This window comes from Crinia signifera, chromosome 8, assembly GCF_055691185.1.
Source record: "Crinia signifera chromosome 8, ASM5569118v1, whole genome shotgun sequence".
Lineage (NCBI taxonomy): Eukaryota > Metazoa > Chordata > Amphibia > Anura > Myobatrachidae > Crinia > Crinia signifera.
Window position 1 is genome coordinate 60,221,411 of NC_139224.1, and position 15,490 is coordinate 60,236,900.

General features: G+C 43.5%; 1 protein-coding gene across 1 annotated transcript in view; it reads left to right on the plus strand.

The window, feature by feature from the left end:
• The first annotated feature begins 2,058 nt into the window (after nt 1-2,058).
• NPTXR (neuronal pentraxin receptor) overlaps nt 2,059-15,490 on the plus strand; it is a 36,516-nt gene continuing 23,084 nt past the window's right edge. The window contains exon 1 of the mRNA XM_083156522.1: nt 2,059-2,852. Within this exon, the coding sequence (XP_083012648.1) occupies nt 2,292-2,852 (561 nt within the window). The 5' untranslated portion in view covers nt 2,059-2,291. The remainder of the gene's footprint in view (nt 2,853-15,490) is intronic.

Genomic DNA, 15,490 nt, shown 5'->3' on the forward strand with positions numbered 1-15,490 from the left:
CGAAGGGACGCGTTTACCTGTGAAGGTATCCGCGTCCCCTTCGCGGGGCTCGCCACGCTTCGGGCTCGAACTCCATTCTCAACTCCACGCCAACGTGGATAGTGGGGGTATGAAAAGGTCAGAGGACACGTACCGCCGCCCCTCGCGGGCTCGCTGCGCTCGCCACGCTTCGGGTTCACGTTGATCATGGGGTGGCGTTAACAATTGTGGTGGCCATTTCAGACTTCAGGGGGACTATTAGGGCTCTGTGGCCCATTTAACATTGTTTCCTATGGAAAAATCGCGGGCATTGAGGCATTGAACAGTAAAATCGCATCCAATCACACTTTTACATTGATCCCTATGGGAAATCGCGTCGCACCCGTTTTTTTAGTGCATGCGATGGCCGCGATGCCCGCGATTTTTTACCCCCGATGACCGCGATGGACATCGTGGGCGCCGTGCTAGATAAAGAGTACCTTAATATTTTTTTAAGCACTCTGGACTGCTCACTGTACGGAGGACCCGGAGGGAGGCACTTATTAGTACAGTGATTAGCACAGTGTTTCCGTCAGTCTCTCTCCGGCTCACACACTGTAACTGACTGAGCGCAGGAAGGATCTGCACACCACTCAGCTCAGCTGCTGGATACACAGCAGCCAATAGACTGTGTGTGTGGAGTAGCCAATGGTCGGGAGCCGGCAGCAATGAGCCATTTTCGGACACGCAGGGGGACCGTCGGATCCAGCCACTAAGCGGTGATGTAATGCATGGCAGAGTGGTGGGCAGTGGCGGGTGACGAGCGGCGCTGCCGCCGACATAGGATAATTCATGTCTGCGGCGGCGCTCGTCACTCGCCGCTGCCCACCCGCTGTGCCATTTAACAGAATGTCAGCCTACCTGCCGCCCTTAATTGGTGCCGCCCTGAGGCCGGTGCCTCACGGGCCTAGGCACAAATCCGGCCCTGCTCCTCAACCATTGCCCAGCAGCTCCTGACCCTGGTGTGCATCTCTGCACAGGGTGACATGACATCAGAGGTTCCGCCACACTTTGCACACCTCTCTGCCTGCTGTTGCACTTCGCTAACTTTCTCTGCCCACCTTTGCCACATCGCTCCACCTCTGCGTCTCACCACATCCGCTTGCTGACCCTCACCGCCCAATGCTGCACTGTACCCTGCTGGCTCCACCTTTTCACCAGCACCGCTTCTCACCAGCTCCACCATGCTGCTGACAGCAAGCCCCTCATAACTAAAACTGCAGGGGCAGCCGGTTGGGAAGGGGAGGTGGCTTTGACCATGGGCAACATCCCATCTTCAATATAACTCACATCTTAGTGAATAAACCTCTGAAGGAGGATCACAATCCTTTTGGTTATTGTCTATTTGTTTTGTTATTATTATAGTACAGTTATTATTTGCATCTTATGTGCGAACTGTACAAATCAATTCTGGAATTGGGTCAATATACCAGGTTTCTAGTCTTTCAGGCTGAGAACATACTGTAAGTGATATTAAAATGTATGACAAATTTCACACCATTATATAACCATTAAGCTCATTTAAAAGGTCAGCTCCAAGGTAGTGAGAAATCACAGTTGGTTACGTAGTGTGCCAGATACATTCTAAAATAATTGAGTCATGATAATAAACTACTAGTATATGTTATACCACGTATTAAAACCAATGCATCCCTCAAGGCATTGGAGGAGTTTCCCAATTATCTGACAGAAGAGATATATAGAAATCTAATCAGATTTAAGCATCTAATCTATATAGGAGTATTTTTGTTGACAGTATTGCTAAACCTATAATGACCTGTTGGTACAGTATTGTTATTGTATGATATATGTTATATATGCCCTCCTCTCTTTGTATAAGTTATATTAGTAAATATGCATGTTTATCTTACTATACTGTCACAAAGCAACATATTTGTCAGTTATTGTATTTAGTCGGGATACTATGACATATTTACATTGCAGACAGAGCAGTGAAGGGTTAAAGCAAGCAGTGCTAGCTCACTAGGGGAATAAAAATGAAGAGGGGGAGGGAGATATGACGTCTAGCCATCTCCTCCCTTTCTAAGTCAGAGACCAAGCAACGGCTGAGCACTGGAGAGAGCAGAGTTTGATCTGGGAGCTGCACAATTCTATCCATCTGAAGCACAAGCACACTGCAGCCAGGGGAATAGCGTCTTCATCCTTACCAAGGCAACTCCTCCAACTTAAGGGCTCGGCATCTCTTTTCTCTGTTAGAGTGTCCCACTGTAGCTGTCACCCTGAAGTTTCTGGCTGTTTTACTGGTGGCAGGAATGCTTGCATTCCTTGGTGCCATCATATGCATCATAGCCAGTGTCCACCCAGCAGCCAAGGCACCTGTCCTTGGTGCTGAAAATGAGTCGGCTCCGGCTACTCCAGTGGAGAAGAGCTTAGGAGCTCTCCATGGTGTTAAGACGTTGTATGGATCCAAGGATTCGTTTCTGGAGCTCTCCGGATCCAAGAGCCAGGCTCCTCCAAGCTTCAGCAGGCTCTTGTGCACACCTCTGGCCATGGAGTGCCCATCAGATGTACAGAGAGATTCCCCACAGGCTGCGGGAGAAGAGGTGCTATCTTTGCAGAACACAGCAGAACAGCTGAGGCAGACTGTGCTGCAGCAGAAAAAGCAGATCCTCACCGATCAGGAGGCCATCAGGGAGCTGACAGGAAAGCTCAGCCGCTGCGAGAACAGCCTAGACAAGGGATATCAGGAAGGAGCTGACGGATGGGGACCCAAAGAAGGAGCCATGGGAGATCTGCCCCTGGATTCCCCCCAAGCGGTGCAGGAGCTGGAGGAGGCGGTCAGGACACTGAAGGATCGCATTGAAAAGATTGAGGTGAGCAGAAATCCACATGGGTCCCATTTAGGGCTAACAATACAGACATGGGCTATGGGGTGACTCCTGGGACTTGGGTGGAGATTTAATTATAGACATTAGGTTTAATTGAGGCGGGCTTGCTTAACTACACGTTTCAATAGGAAAAAAAAAACATGAGACAATTGTCTATGTTACATGTATAATTGAAATAAATATGAAATCTAAATATTGAAAAGTATGCCCAGTGATGTATGACAGTGTATGAAGTCATTTATTTTAGACACATATTACAGACATATGAGTTAATCCATCTCAATAATCGAATTAATTAAATATTGATGTAGATAGTGATGTTCATTGTGAATTCTTATCAGCAATGAAATATATATATATATACAACCAACCCCATTAAACACTATATATAGGCAATGTATTGAGCATATAGTATTGTTTTTTATTTCGTATATATGAACTTTGTAATAGTGTTTTATTACATCATCACATTTCCTGCAAAGGGACAAAAGATACTCCATTATTTTTCTTGTGTTCACAATTCTAAATATTGTTCGAATTGTCAGATGATACATGTGGTCATTTCAATTATTAAAGTTGATACATATGGTTATTTCAATTATTAAAGCTGGGAAATATAGTTTTACGATCTGGTAAGACAGAATAAGGGGAATAATGCTTAATGGTATATTATGTATAATAGACAATAGGACACAATGAAGTTTACAGCCCCTAATGAATTCTTTCATTGACAATTCTAGTATCCAAGTGAGACATGCAGACGACAGCAGCAATCCAGACATCTTTATTGTGCTTCCATATGTTTCTAACAGACATTAACATGAAATGTTTCTATTGTTATTTCCATCGGAGCTACGATGTATTATCACCTTGACCCAAAAGACACAGTAATAAACACACAGTGATCAGACACAAAGAACAATGTGCACACATAAGCCACCAAGTATAATACCTATGTTACTAAAGGGGGATGCAACAGGTAGGCTTCGAAAGTAATAGATCATTCACATATTTCACTTTCTCTGGACCCCCAATTAATACAGATATACATATAGACATTGTGACAAGCCTACGATCGTATACCCCATACACATTCTATTATAGACTTGTCAAACTGATCTCAATAACTGACAGTATTTAGAAAGAGCTCCCTAACAGCTATTGTTTACTATGCACATGTGTTATATAACGTAATGTAAATGACACAAGGGGAATATTATCTTCCACACTTAATGCCTGCCAATTATAGTTACTGAGTTATTTTTATGCTGAGTTTCATTGAAGCAGGCATAACATAGATTTCCATTGTATGATTCTATCTTTATCTGGCTGGATCTGGGTTTTATGTCAATTCCAAGCTGCTGTTATCTGGTGCATGTCTGTACATTATGCATGAATCAATATAATGAATTCTACATCCCATTTCCGGCCTCCCTCCAGCACGCACTCTGTGCTGTCTCATTAGCACTTCTTCTCAATCTTTATTCTCCTAAGGAGGGACTTCCGCTTTCAAAGGAACACAATTTTCTTTCCATTACAACCAGGAGAATCAATTGAGTGAAATGATGCAGAGCATTTTCATTCTAATATACAGCCCTCTTACGCAGAGGTAAAGAAGCAGCGGGTTGCAGGAAAACCATTCTGTACAATATGAACACACACACACAGGAGAAAAGAAGAAGACTGTGGAGTATGAAATGCTGCTAATACTGGTCAGCTCTCATTTCTCAGTATTATCCTGGGTATGGGTTAAATTTACTAAGTGTTCTGGGATCAATCGATTTTTAATTTATATCTAGTTGCAGCCAATTAGATTTGTACTGTCTGGTTGAAATAAGTGAGCAATAATCAATCTGCATATATGTTTGGTCATTGGTTTTCCACACTGCTTATCCACTACGTGATGCAGCCTAATCACCAAAACTCCAAATGACTGAGACTGAGTGATGTCTGGTCAGCAGTGCTGGATTTACTAAGAACATAAGGCATGTTACAAGGGGCACCACTAGCTGGTGTGTCACAGCAGTTCCCCTACATCAGAGCATTCCAGTGAACCAATCTGAGATGGCCATCAGTGGTTAATCATCGATTGTCACCATTGATGTTTACATTCATGGTGTGAACCCATCTACAAGGGAGTTATTGTGGGTTTCTCCCATTTCTGGTCACCCCTACTTTACTATTCACTGAGTTGCAGGTGAATCATAGTCAAGGGGCAGGCTTCATGGGAGTGTCAGGGGCAGAGGTAGGCAGTGGGCCGGCAAGGGGGTTAAACAGTGGGGATCGCTAAAAACAAGCGATCCTTGCCATTTAACCCCTGCACCAGCCGCTCACCGCATTCTACGTTCCGGGGGAACCCTCGCTGTCATATGACGGTGAGGTTTCCCCCAAACAGCAGAGCCCACTGCATTTAGCCATGAGCCTAGCTGTTGTAGTGGCCACACACACCGTTTCCCCGTCACTACAAACACCTAGCAAGGTGGAAACGGAGTGTGCAGGGGATCAGTTGAATAGTGACCGTGTGAGCTGTGACAGCGAGCAGTCAGCACTGCTCCCTGCCACAGCTCACAAAAGTGATTGAATACACTCCTCTGTGGTCCAACACTTTAGAGGGAAAAGAAACCTAAATCAGTTGTTTTACATCATCAATGGTGAAAAACCATCGGGTTCTTCCCAATCGATGGTAATAGTCTTCAGAATCACTGATATTTGATGGCCATCCCTAGCCCAAATTCAGCTATAGCTATATGATCACAGAACAAAGACTGTATCCCCAATGATGCATCAGGGAGAGTCTCAGGAGACTTCGAATGTGAAATAAGGGAGAAAAGGAAAAGGATGTTTATGACCCACAAAAGTCCAAACCCCATTGGTGAGCCCATACTGGTTAAATTGGTGAACCTGTTAAATTTGGCATCACTCATAATGGTACTACCCGGTGAGGTGGATTTAAAGTCACAGTTCAGCTACCGGCTACTGTCACTGAAGAAAATAAGCACTTTGGTGTCACCCCTTGGCGGGTTTGATGATAAATCCCCATTATCAGCCATTTTATGGGTAGACAAATATTAAATGATTGGATAGAGTGTTAGAAGGCAGCAGGTACAGTAGGTCAACATTTTGAGTGAATCTCAGAATTAGATGAATAGTTTAGATGTCAAGAAACATAAACATAGAAAGACAAAATGTGATTTTAGAATATTTTTTCTCTGATAGGATCCACGGTGACTGTCACATGAATGTGCTTTAGTGCACAGCTGTACAGTATGTTATTAGCAACTTGTTCTGTGTTTTTTTGTTATTATATTCAGCTACAATTCAAGACCCATTGAAGTCTACAGAACACATGTTGCGTACGGTCACCTCCAATAAGGCAGTGTGCATTATGGCTCTGGAGGAAATTAAATGAAAGGCTATCTCCTCTGAAAATAAAATTAAAAGGCATTGACCATAAAGAATAAATTAAGTGCTATTAATCCCTGGTTGGATACACTATGATATACTGGGGGAAATTTACTAAGATGTGTATTTCATGTGGTTTCCCATAGCAACATTACATGTGAAGTAGAATACACATCTTAGTACATTTCCCCCACTGTGTTTAACTGAACTTTTTACTTCCAGCTTAAAAAAAAAATGTCATTGATGTCCATGTAAACCCCAGGAGGGTTGGTGTATGTGACTTATCTCTCCTTTAGCTTTGCCCTAACATTTTATTTTCACTTCCCATAAAGTACTGCATGGCTTTAATACAATGGTCTCTGACATAAGGTCTCGCCACGTCAGTTTCCTTATTAATGGAGTGTCGTTCTCTTTTGGCAGATGTTGCAGTTGTATGTAAGGAGCAATTTGCCTACAGCAAGATCTCTCTGTAGACATAGGCAGCGAGAGCCACTGCTTCAGTATTTTGTAAAATAGACAGAAATTTATATTTTTCAGTCCATGAAAGAAGCTAGAACATGACTTCTCCCACATTATGGGGGGGATTCAATTGAGGGTGGGGCATTTTAAAACCCTGCATAGGGTTTTTCATGCAGCAGCAGGGTTTTGCTATTAAATTGCAGGAGGAAAATGAGATGCAGCGTTTTTGTATAGACATTAAGGGGGAAATTTACTAATTGATTTAACATCCTCTAGAAGAGAATAGACAGGGTCTGAGTAGTTGCCCATAGCAACATCTCATGTGCCCCCGTTGCATCTGGGACAACTACATCTCTCAGCAGCCCCTACAAGAAAGCCTTTACATATTTCTCACCATTGAAATATATTTCCTCTTTAGCAGAAACGTTGATTTAAATCAGTGGTTTTTGATTTCAGTTCTCCAGTAGCCGCAACAGGTCATGTTATCCGGATTTCCTCCTGTGGGATAAATATTGAGCAAACAAACATCCAAATTCACCAGTGCAAGATCAAAGAAATCCTGAAAACATTTTGTCTCGGGGGTACATAAGAAGTGATGTGGAAATCGTATAATGCATTGGGCATTATTAATATAGTTTATTCTTTCCTAAATATTGTAATGAGAAATAACTATTTTTTTAATTTCCATCAACTCCATTCAATCCACTTACTGTACCAATGGAGTGTTTCAGTTGTTTGCAATACTTTTTTTTCTGGCTGCATCCGACTCTTCCATTCAATTACAGTATATATTTAAGTAAAGGGCCTCCAACAGATTGTCCAGATCTGGGACTAGAGAGTAACTTGGCAAATTATAGGAGCATAGTCACACACATCTGGGATGTGTGCTAAACCCAGGGGTTAAAGTGATAGGGAACGGGGTAGAACTGAGTTCCACCACCTCTAATGGTGAGGTGGAACATTTTAACCTCCACATTGGCCCTGCACAGTCATTCTCACAGAAAACCGTTCTAGCATGCAGGGGGGTGTCAAAAACCCTATCACTTTCCCTGTCTCTGTCTAATGGGGGAGGGGAGGTGGAGTAATTAGGTGGAAAAGAGAAATGAGTTCCCCCACCCCTGCATGACCACTTCAAACCCTGGCTAAACCTCACCCAGATGCCCTTGCCTCTAGATGGGATGCTCTCAGAATACAAACTACTGCTAGGAGACCTTGCTGGCATCGGGACATAAATTGTAATGCCGGAATCCAGACTGCCAGGATTCCAATAGGTATAGATATACCATGATAAGATATGGGACCCAAGTCCAGGGGTGTAACTGCTCATTGGCAAGGATGACAGTCGACAGGGGTGCCAGGGGTTGGATCTCCCAATGGTGTTCTCTGTGCAGAACTGTGACCCACGGAGCCTGTTATGTGAATAAGGGGTTCTATTGTGTGGCTTAATGTGTAAAAGGGGTACTATTATGTATAAGGGGTACTAGTGCATAGTATATTAGTAATAAGGGTCACTGTGCAGTGCAATATGTATAAAGGGTACTACTGTTTGGTGTAATGTGTATAAGGAATTATATTGACAGACAAAATGTGTATAAGGGTTTCTACTGTGTATAATGTATAGAAGGGGAAATATTGTGTGGCAAATTGTGTATAAATGGTGATACTGTGTGGTATAATGTGAATAAGGGACACTACTGTGGGGTGTAATCGGTGCCAGATTAAGGTCTAAATGGGCCTGGAGCTGAAAATTATCAAGGGCCTATTATGCGCAATAATAGGGATTGTGGCCAGCACCTAATCATGTGGGGGGCGTGACCAGTGTTCTGTTTGTGTGGTCTGCTCATGGGTGCGTCTCTATTTGTGTAAATACTTTCAACTAATTATATATATCCCTGGAAAAGGCAGGGGGCTGGCATAGGAAAAATGCAGGGAGATATACTGGCGGTGCCCTCCAAAGGTGCACCCACAGGACGCTGATGTCCTAAGATACTTGCGGGGTGAGGCGGCACTTAAGTCATAAAAAAAATACTGAAAGCCAAAACTTGGTAAACAACATTTCAGCACCTTGGTCACCTAGGTTTACCACACCATATACTGTACCCCTTATACAAATCATGCAACACAATAGTAACCCCTTATACTGTACTTGCCTCTTACACATTATGCCACATGGATTGAGCCAAAATTCACACCGACTGAGCCAAAATTCACACTATGGCACATGGATTGAGTCAAAATTCACATTTTGCCACATGGATTGAGCCAAAATACACAATATGCTTCATAAACGGGGCATTGCGTGCAAAAGGTGCGCATTAAAAATTGACACCATGATACCCATTACATGTTAAGCCACACACCATAATGTCCATTACGTATTATGCAAAACAACATAATGCCTATTAAAAATTATGCTATATAAGTGCTGCTTACCTACATGCTCATTGCCAGGGGTTGCATGCTCGTTGCCATGTGGTATTACATGCTCATTGCCAAGGGGGAGTACATGTTAATGGTAACTGGGGGACAGCCACCGCTGGGCAGAAATGACAGCCATTGACAGCCAGGAAGAGAGCAGGGGGCTGCCCGGCTGTATTCAGAGCACTGCAGGTCCCGGCTATTTGAAATAATATCCCTTTCACACCAGAAAATGCCCGGACTTACTCAGAAATATGGTCCCAGGAACATGCAGGGACGTTCCCGGGCTTACCCCTTTTACACCAGCGTAGTCCCTGCATTTTCTGGTGTAAGGGGAAAGAGAGAAAACTACCCCCCCTCCCACCTTTAACCAACCAGCTATATCTTCGGAACCAACTGATCCATTTACATGAGACCGATATCATATTGAAGAACTTTTGAGTGGGCTTCAAATGATTTTGGTCCTGTGAAACTGGGCCATTTGCTTCCAGAGAAATCTGCCCTCAAACAACATGAAATGACATTTCAGAAATGAAAAAAATCAGTTTACCCGCAATATCTCTGGAACCAATGAACCCACTTGGACCAGACTGGTATCAGATTGAAGGCCCCGCGATTTGGGTTTGAATCAAGCTCGAGCTTCTGTGATGCCAGAGGGGGAACTGGCAGCTGATGGAACTGGGTGGGGGTCAGAATTAGCGGGTCCCATGTTATCCTATGGGTGTTCAAGCTTTGCCTGGTGGTATCTCCAGTTCCCGGGGGGCTAGCAACGCAGGGTTGGGCTCGTTGGAAAGAGAGTGGGCCTGGAGCTGTAGCTCCATCAGACCCATTATTAATCTGGCCCTGGGTGTAATGTGATTAAAGGCCACTATTGTGTGGCCTCATTTGAATTGGGTGTACTTTTGTGTGGCCTTGATGCTTCAGGCCAAGACAGTCCCACTTTTTTGTATCCTGTCCCTTTTTATAATGATAGGGGGGCAGTGCTCATGCTAGCACTGGGCACCAATATGTGATGGTGGTGGAGGGGGAAGGGGCGCTAGATACATATTTTGCCAGTTGTGCTCAGTCACCTAGACACACCCAAGCCAAAATCTAAATCTGTAATGCATTTTTGTTTCATATACTCTTCATACATATAGCCTAAAGATAATTGTGTATGGAACAAAGGCCCTTATTCTGCATCGTGCGGTACGGCCCGCGTGCGGCCGTACCGCCGATGTTTTTAGTCTGCACATGCGCAGAGGTCAATCTGCGCATGTGCAGCCCCATTCGCCGCAGACGTATTTCGTCCGCCGCAAAGGGGGCGTATAGGGGCGTGAGGGGCTTCATACCCTCATTTCCCTATGTATACGCCCCGCGTTTCATGGGCGTTCCCATGCAAACGCGGGGCGTATGCATGGTAATGAGGCTATGACGCCACTGATGGGGGCGGAAAGCTGACGTCGCCGGATGTCAGCTCTCAGCCCCCATACAAGCTATCACACGGACGATTGTCCGTGTGGTCTCAGCTTGCGGGAGCTGCTGTGGCGTGCGGCCCTGCCTTCGATGGTCGACGACCATCGAATGCAGGGGGCAGCTCCCACCATGGTGGAGGCGTACGCCCCACCATTTTTATGCGGATCGCCAGCCGTCCGTGTACGGACGGCCGTGGCGATCCGTCTCGTGGGCGGGGATTGGTTTGTGCGGCCGGAGCACCGTGTGCGGCTCTGGCCGCACCAACCAGAATAAGGGCCAAAGTTTGTGTACATTGAACCATCAGAAACTAAGTGCTTCAATAGTACAGTCGTGCTCAAAAAATTGTACTATTGTAATATATGGGATATTGCATTTTTGAGTATAGGAGACTCAACCAATAGTTATAAGCTGTAGACGAAAGATATTTTTTTAGGTCATGAATTTCTGAGTAAGTAAACAGCTGTACTTATATGTATTTATTTTCCACTTCCTTTTTACTGTATATAGGCAAAAAGTTTTCTATATGATTTTAAATAATGCCCAATGTTGCTAGGCTTTTGTCCAAACCAGAAAAAAGAGAATGTCAGAGCGCAATTCTGTAATATATAGCAATCTTGGATCTGCAGCTGTCACTATAAAGGGGATACTCCACCCCTTAGAAACCAATAGACAACCAAAGACAAAATAGAGATAGCGCTGATCCAAGTAAATTTATATATATCAAATTTTTATTTTTAAAAAATGTTCAATTTACTTAATTATACATCAATCACCGGCCGGTAATATACATTTTATAAAACAACCATAAATAAAAATACAAATAAATAAAATTACAGATATAGATAGGGATCGGGGAAAAAAGGGGGGCTGTCCCTTTAAGGGTAATGTTACGTGTTAATTATCCCAACATTGGTTAGTATGCTGAATATTAGTTTTTGCAGCAGCCTATACAAGGCAGGTTAGTCCAGTTAACAAAACAGGTAGCTCTCTCACAGCTCCTAGATGTTAGTAGATATTAGTAGAGATGGGCAAAAGGGATCATTAAGCTGAGCCGGGATCCGCCGGATCTCTCAGTGGAAAGATACAGATCTTTTAGACAGATCCTCGACTCACATTTTAAAAAAAGGGGAATATACATGACCGAGTAAAAACACTGATCGATGGCTGGGTGCAGAATCACCATCGATGGCAACCATCGATGGCGTCTGCACCGATGGCCATCCCTGGCAGCAGCAGCTAATCTTTCTATCACTTGTAGTCACAGCACTGTACTCAGTCTACAGAGGTAGTACATCTCAGCTGCCACAGGTGGCAGTACCGAGATCAGGAAAATGCATTGTAAACTGAAACGGATCACCTTTTTGGAATCGGCGGCTCATTCGCTCTTGAATGGGATCCGTTCAAAAGATCCGGTTCGTTCGCGAATGACCCATCTCTAATTAGCATGCATTATCCAGTAGATGTTAACCAAATTTGCAGTCAATGATAATATTGCTTTTGGGAATTTTAATAACTTGCCCAGCTCCAGGTATGGCTCCCTGCTGTGGATTTAGACAGGTCTCAGCTGCGGATTCCTTGCTTATGCAATGCAGCCAAATAGACTCGTCCTCACTCCCGGTGCAATGGCAGTCAAATCAAGGCTTTTAAAAGGCTGTATAGTGATGCCGGTATCCTTTACGCGTTTCCCCGCCTTTAAATTCAGCGGCTTCCTCAGAAGGATGAATAATTTGTCCAAACCGCCTGTATATGGATATTTGGGTGTATTCTATTCTCTTCTGCTTGTCATGGTATAGTAGCGAGGTTAGTAGATATTTTTTACTGCATCTCAATCATGTCTAAAATGTAGATATGAATTGCAGACCCATAATATTGGGATATGCCTGAATATTTTGATGGGTTGGGTACGGGTTCTAGGACACTTAGAATGCAAAAGGTCGTAAGACCAACCCCAGCATTGTGATAGGCAGGATCCCAACACTTTTAGGGGAAGTATTTTAACCCTCCCTTTCTGCAACCTAATCCTAACCTCCCTTCCACAGCTTAACCATGACCCCCCTACAGCCTACCCCTTACCCTCCCTACCCACAGTCTATCCCTAACCTACCTCCACAGCCTAACCCTAACCCTCTTTTCCGGCATACTAACCCCAACCATTCATATGCAGTCTAACCCTAACCTCCCTTCCACTAAGCATGACCCCCCTACAGTCTTACCCTCCATTCCCGCAGCCTATCCCTAAGCCAGTGGTTCGCAAACTGTGGAACTCTGGGGTGCCTTGGGAACTTTGCAGGGGTGCCTTGGATTGGTGGTCCATGACCAATTCAAAATATTTTTGGTCAATTTAATAGGCAAGTGCAGGGATGTTGGCTGCCAATATTGTCCATCATCACAGAGATGAATAAGAAGATGAAATGTGAACTCAAATTAGTTATTTAAACATTTTTTACAAATCTTTAAAACAAGTTGGATTTGTTTTGTCGGAAACGGACGTCAATTGTCATATTCACGGCTGTTTCTTGGCAACCCATTGCCTTTTCGCCGAAATGCCCAATTTTCACCACTTGGCAGGCAGAATATTGAATGCCGCCAGTCGAGTTGCAGACAAGCTGGCCAAAAACGGCCTGGGTTTCCGATTGAAAGTTCCTACAGTCAGAATCCCCCATAGTCTGAAGTTTGTCCAATAAAGGGTTTTGGCAAACCTTTTGATGTGTCAGCTCTAGTGGGGCCCATTCCGTACTCTCACACAGGGGTCCATTCTAGATTTGCTACACCTTTGCAAAGCAAGAAAGGCAAAGAGCATAGTCTTTTCATTTAACTCTATGCATGCCAAGTGAATTTGTCAAAATAGGTGTGAAAACTGCCAAGCAATCATTTTTATTCATCATAAATGCCAGTAATGTTTACTATATATATGAAATATAACCTTTTTTTACGCAACATTTTTTAGTTGAATTTATATAACAAATGTGAGCGACGCTGGCATTTTTAGCAGAATTTGTGCACATTTCTCCCAGAGCTGTTGGCACTCAAAGGTTAATATATTCCAATAGTCAAGGGTCAACCAGTACAGGGGTTAAATAACTGCAACATCACTTTACTGTGTTTTTTGTATAATAACACTTCATATCCTTTTTAAACAAAATGTCCTCTTGTATTTCTGTGCCACTAATTAACAAAATATCCTACCTTACAATTTAGATGACGTTATGCTCTATTTAATCATACAATTATTATATATTAAAGCATCATGGCTCTTAAGTAACTCTTTAATCCCCGGACAGATCTGTAACCACATTTTATGCTGTTGATCATTGATTGTTATGCTTTTGATCATAATCACACAGCTACTGTATATTTTGCTTACAGGTTTTATTCCCATCATCTGTTTTATAACCGCTCTACACTACTTCCGCTTTTCTCTCACTCTGCCTGGTTCTCTCTTTAATAATTCAGCATCACTAGAGTCACAAGTTACCGTTTCCTGTGTGTGTGGCTTATTACAGGAGTGTAATGCTTGGCTGAGCCTCCAGCTCTATGGAGACTTCTATCTCATTATCATCAGCTGGAGAATTTATGAATCGACCATAAAAAACTATGTGATGGTTTAGAGGCATAGTACAGTATGCCAACTAGTAACTGTATAGGGGAGGACAGGAGGAAGATTGGAGGCGCCATGGAGTTAAATCATTGAAAGATGTTATAGAAAAGCAGACTCTTGGCTAGAAATAAAGACAAGGCTGAATGTACTGTGGTGAGGCACTGTCAGTGGCAGGAAGTAGGAATGTAGAAGGTGTATGTATAAAAGGACACCTTCATGAGGAAAAAAGTATTTTATTTTTATGTTTTAATACCTTGGAAGTATCGGGTGGCCGTACCGTTATTGTTTTATTTTTTATTTTTTTTAATTTGAAATAAAAAAAAAATCACTGAAGCTTAGCATTTATGATGGGGAGATGGAGCAGTGTACTGGCAGGCGCTCAGCAACAGTCCTCGGAGACATACCAGAAAGCTGGATAGACAGAATTGTCAGCTTTATGTAAAGCAATTACCCCGTCTTACTGTGTCGCAGGCACCAGAAAACAAAATTGTAAATATAACAGGATATCTCACTGTACTTTTTTTTACTTTAGTGGTAATTTGAGGATTTTTTTTCACCTCAAAAATGACATGTAATTATTGGTCCAGGATAAACTAATTGAAATCTTCCAATTGACTAATTATTCATAGGGGTGGGGGTTGCAGCCGTAATTCCTGTAGATATGACCGCAACGGATTTGGTAGCAGCTGAATAGAAAAAAAACAAGCACCATGGTGTTTTTCACCATTTTTGCCAGCCATTGGATATGTATGTTGTTAGTGATGTTAGTGTGAGGAAGAGCAGGGAAAAGGCCTGAGCAAGTCTCTGTATATCTTTCTGCTCAAATGTATTTGCTTTTTAAAATCATGGTTGCAGACTTCTGGGCTGCTCTCTCTGAGGGCAGTCAGGTCAGGTCAGCTCAGCTGGCGGCTAAGGTGTGATGTATGTGTAACATTCGCCTGGTACTGGTTATGGCAGTCACAGTTGATATACTTTCCACAACTCTGCTCCAGCTGGTTGTGGTTAGGCATACTGTAAGCAGGGCTGCCCCACAAGATAACCCCCCCCCCACCCCGCAAAAATCAAACAATAAGAAAAAATGATTGTGATATATATATTATAGCACAGCTGGGCACAGCAGCACTGCCACAGGAGCATCTCCCTGATGCGGCGCTGGCTCCCCTGTATAGGCAGCACTGGCTCCCCTGTGTGGTGCCGCCAGGTATCCCGGTCTGTGATTTGGGGCGGGTGTCCTTCGGCTGGCGGGTGTCCTCTGGCTCCTCATCCTCGGGTGGCGTGATGTCGCAATTGT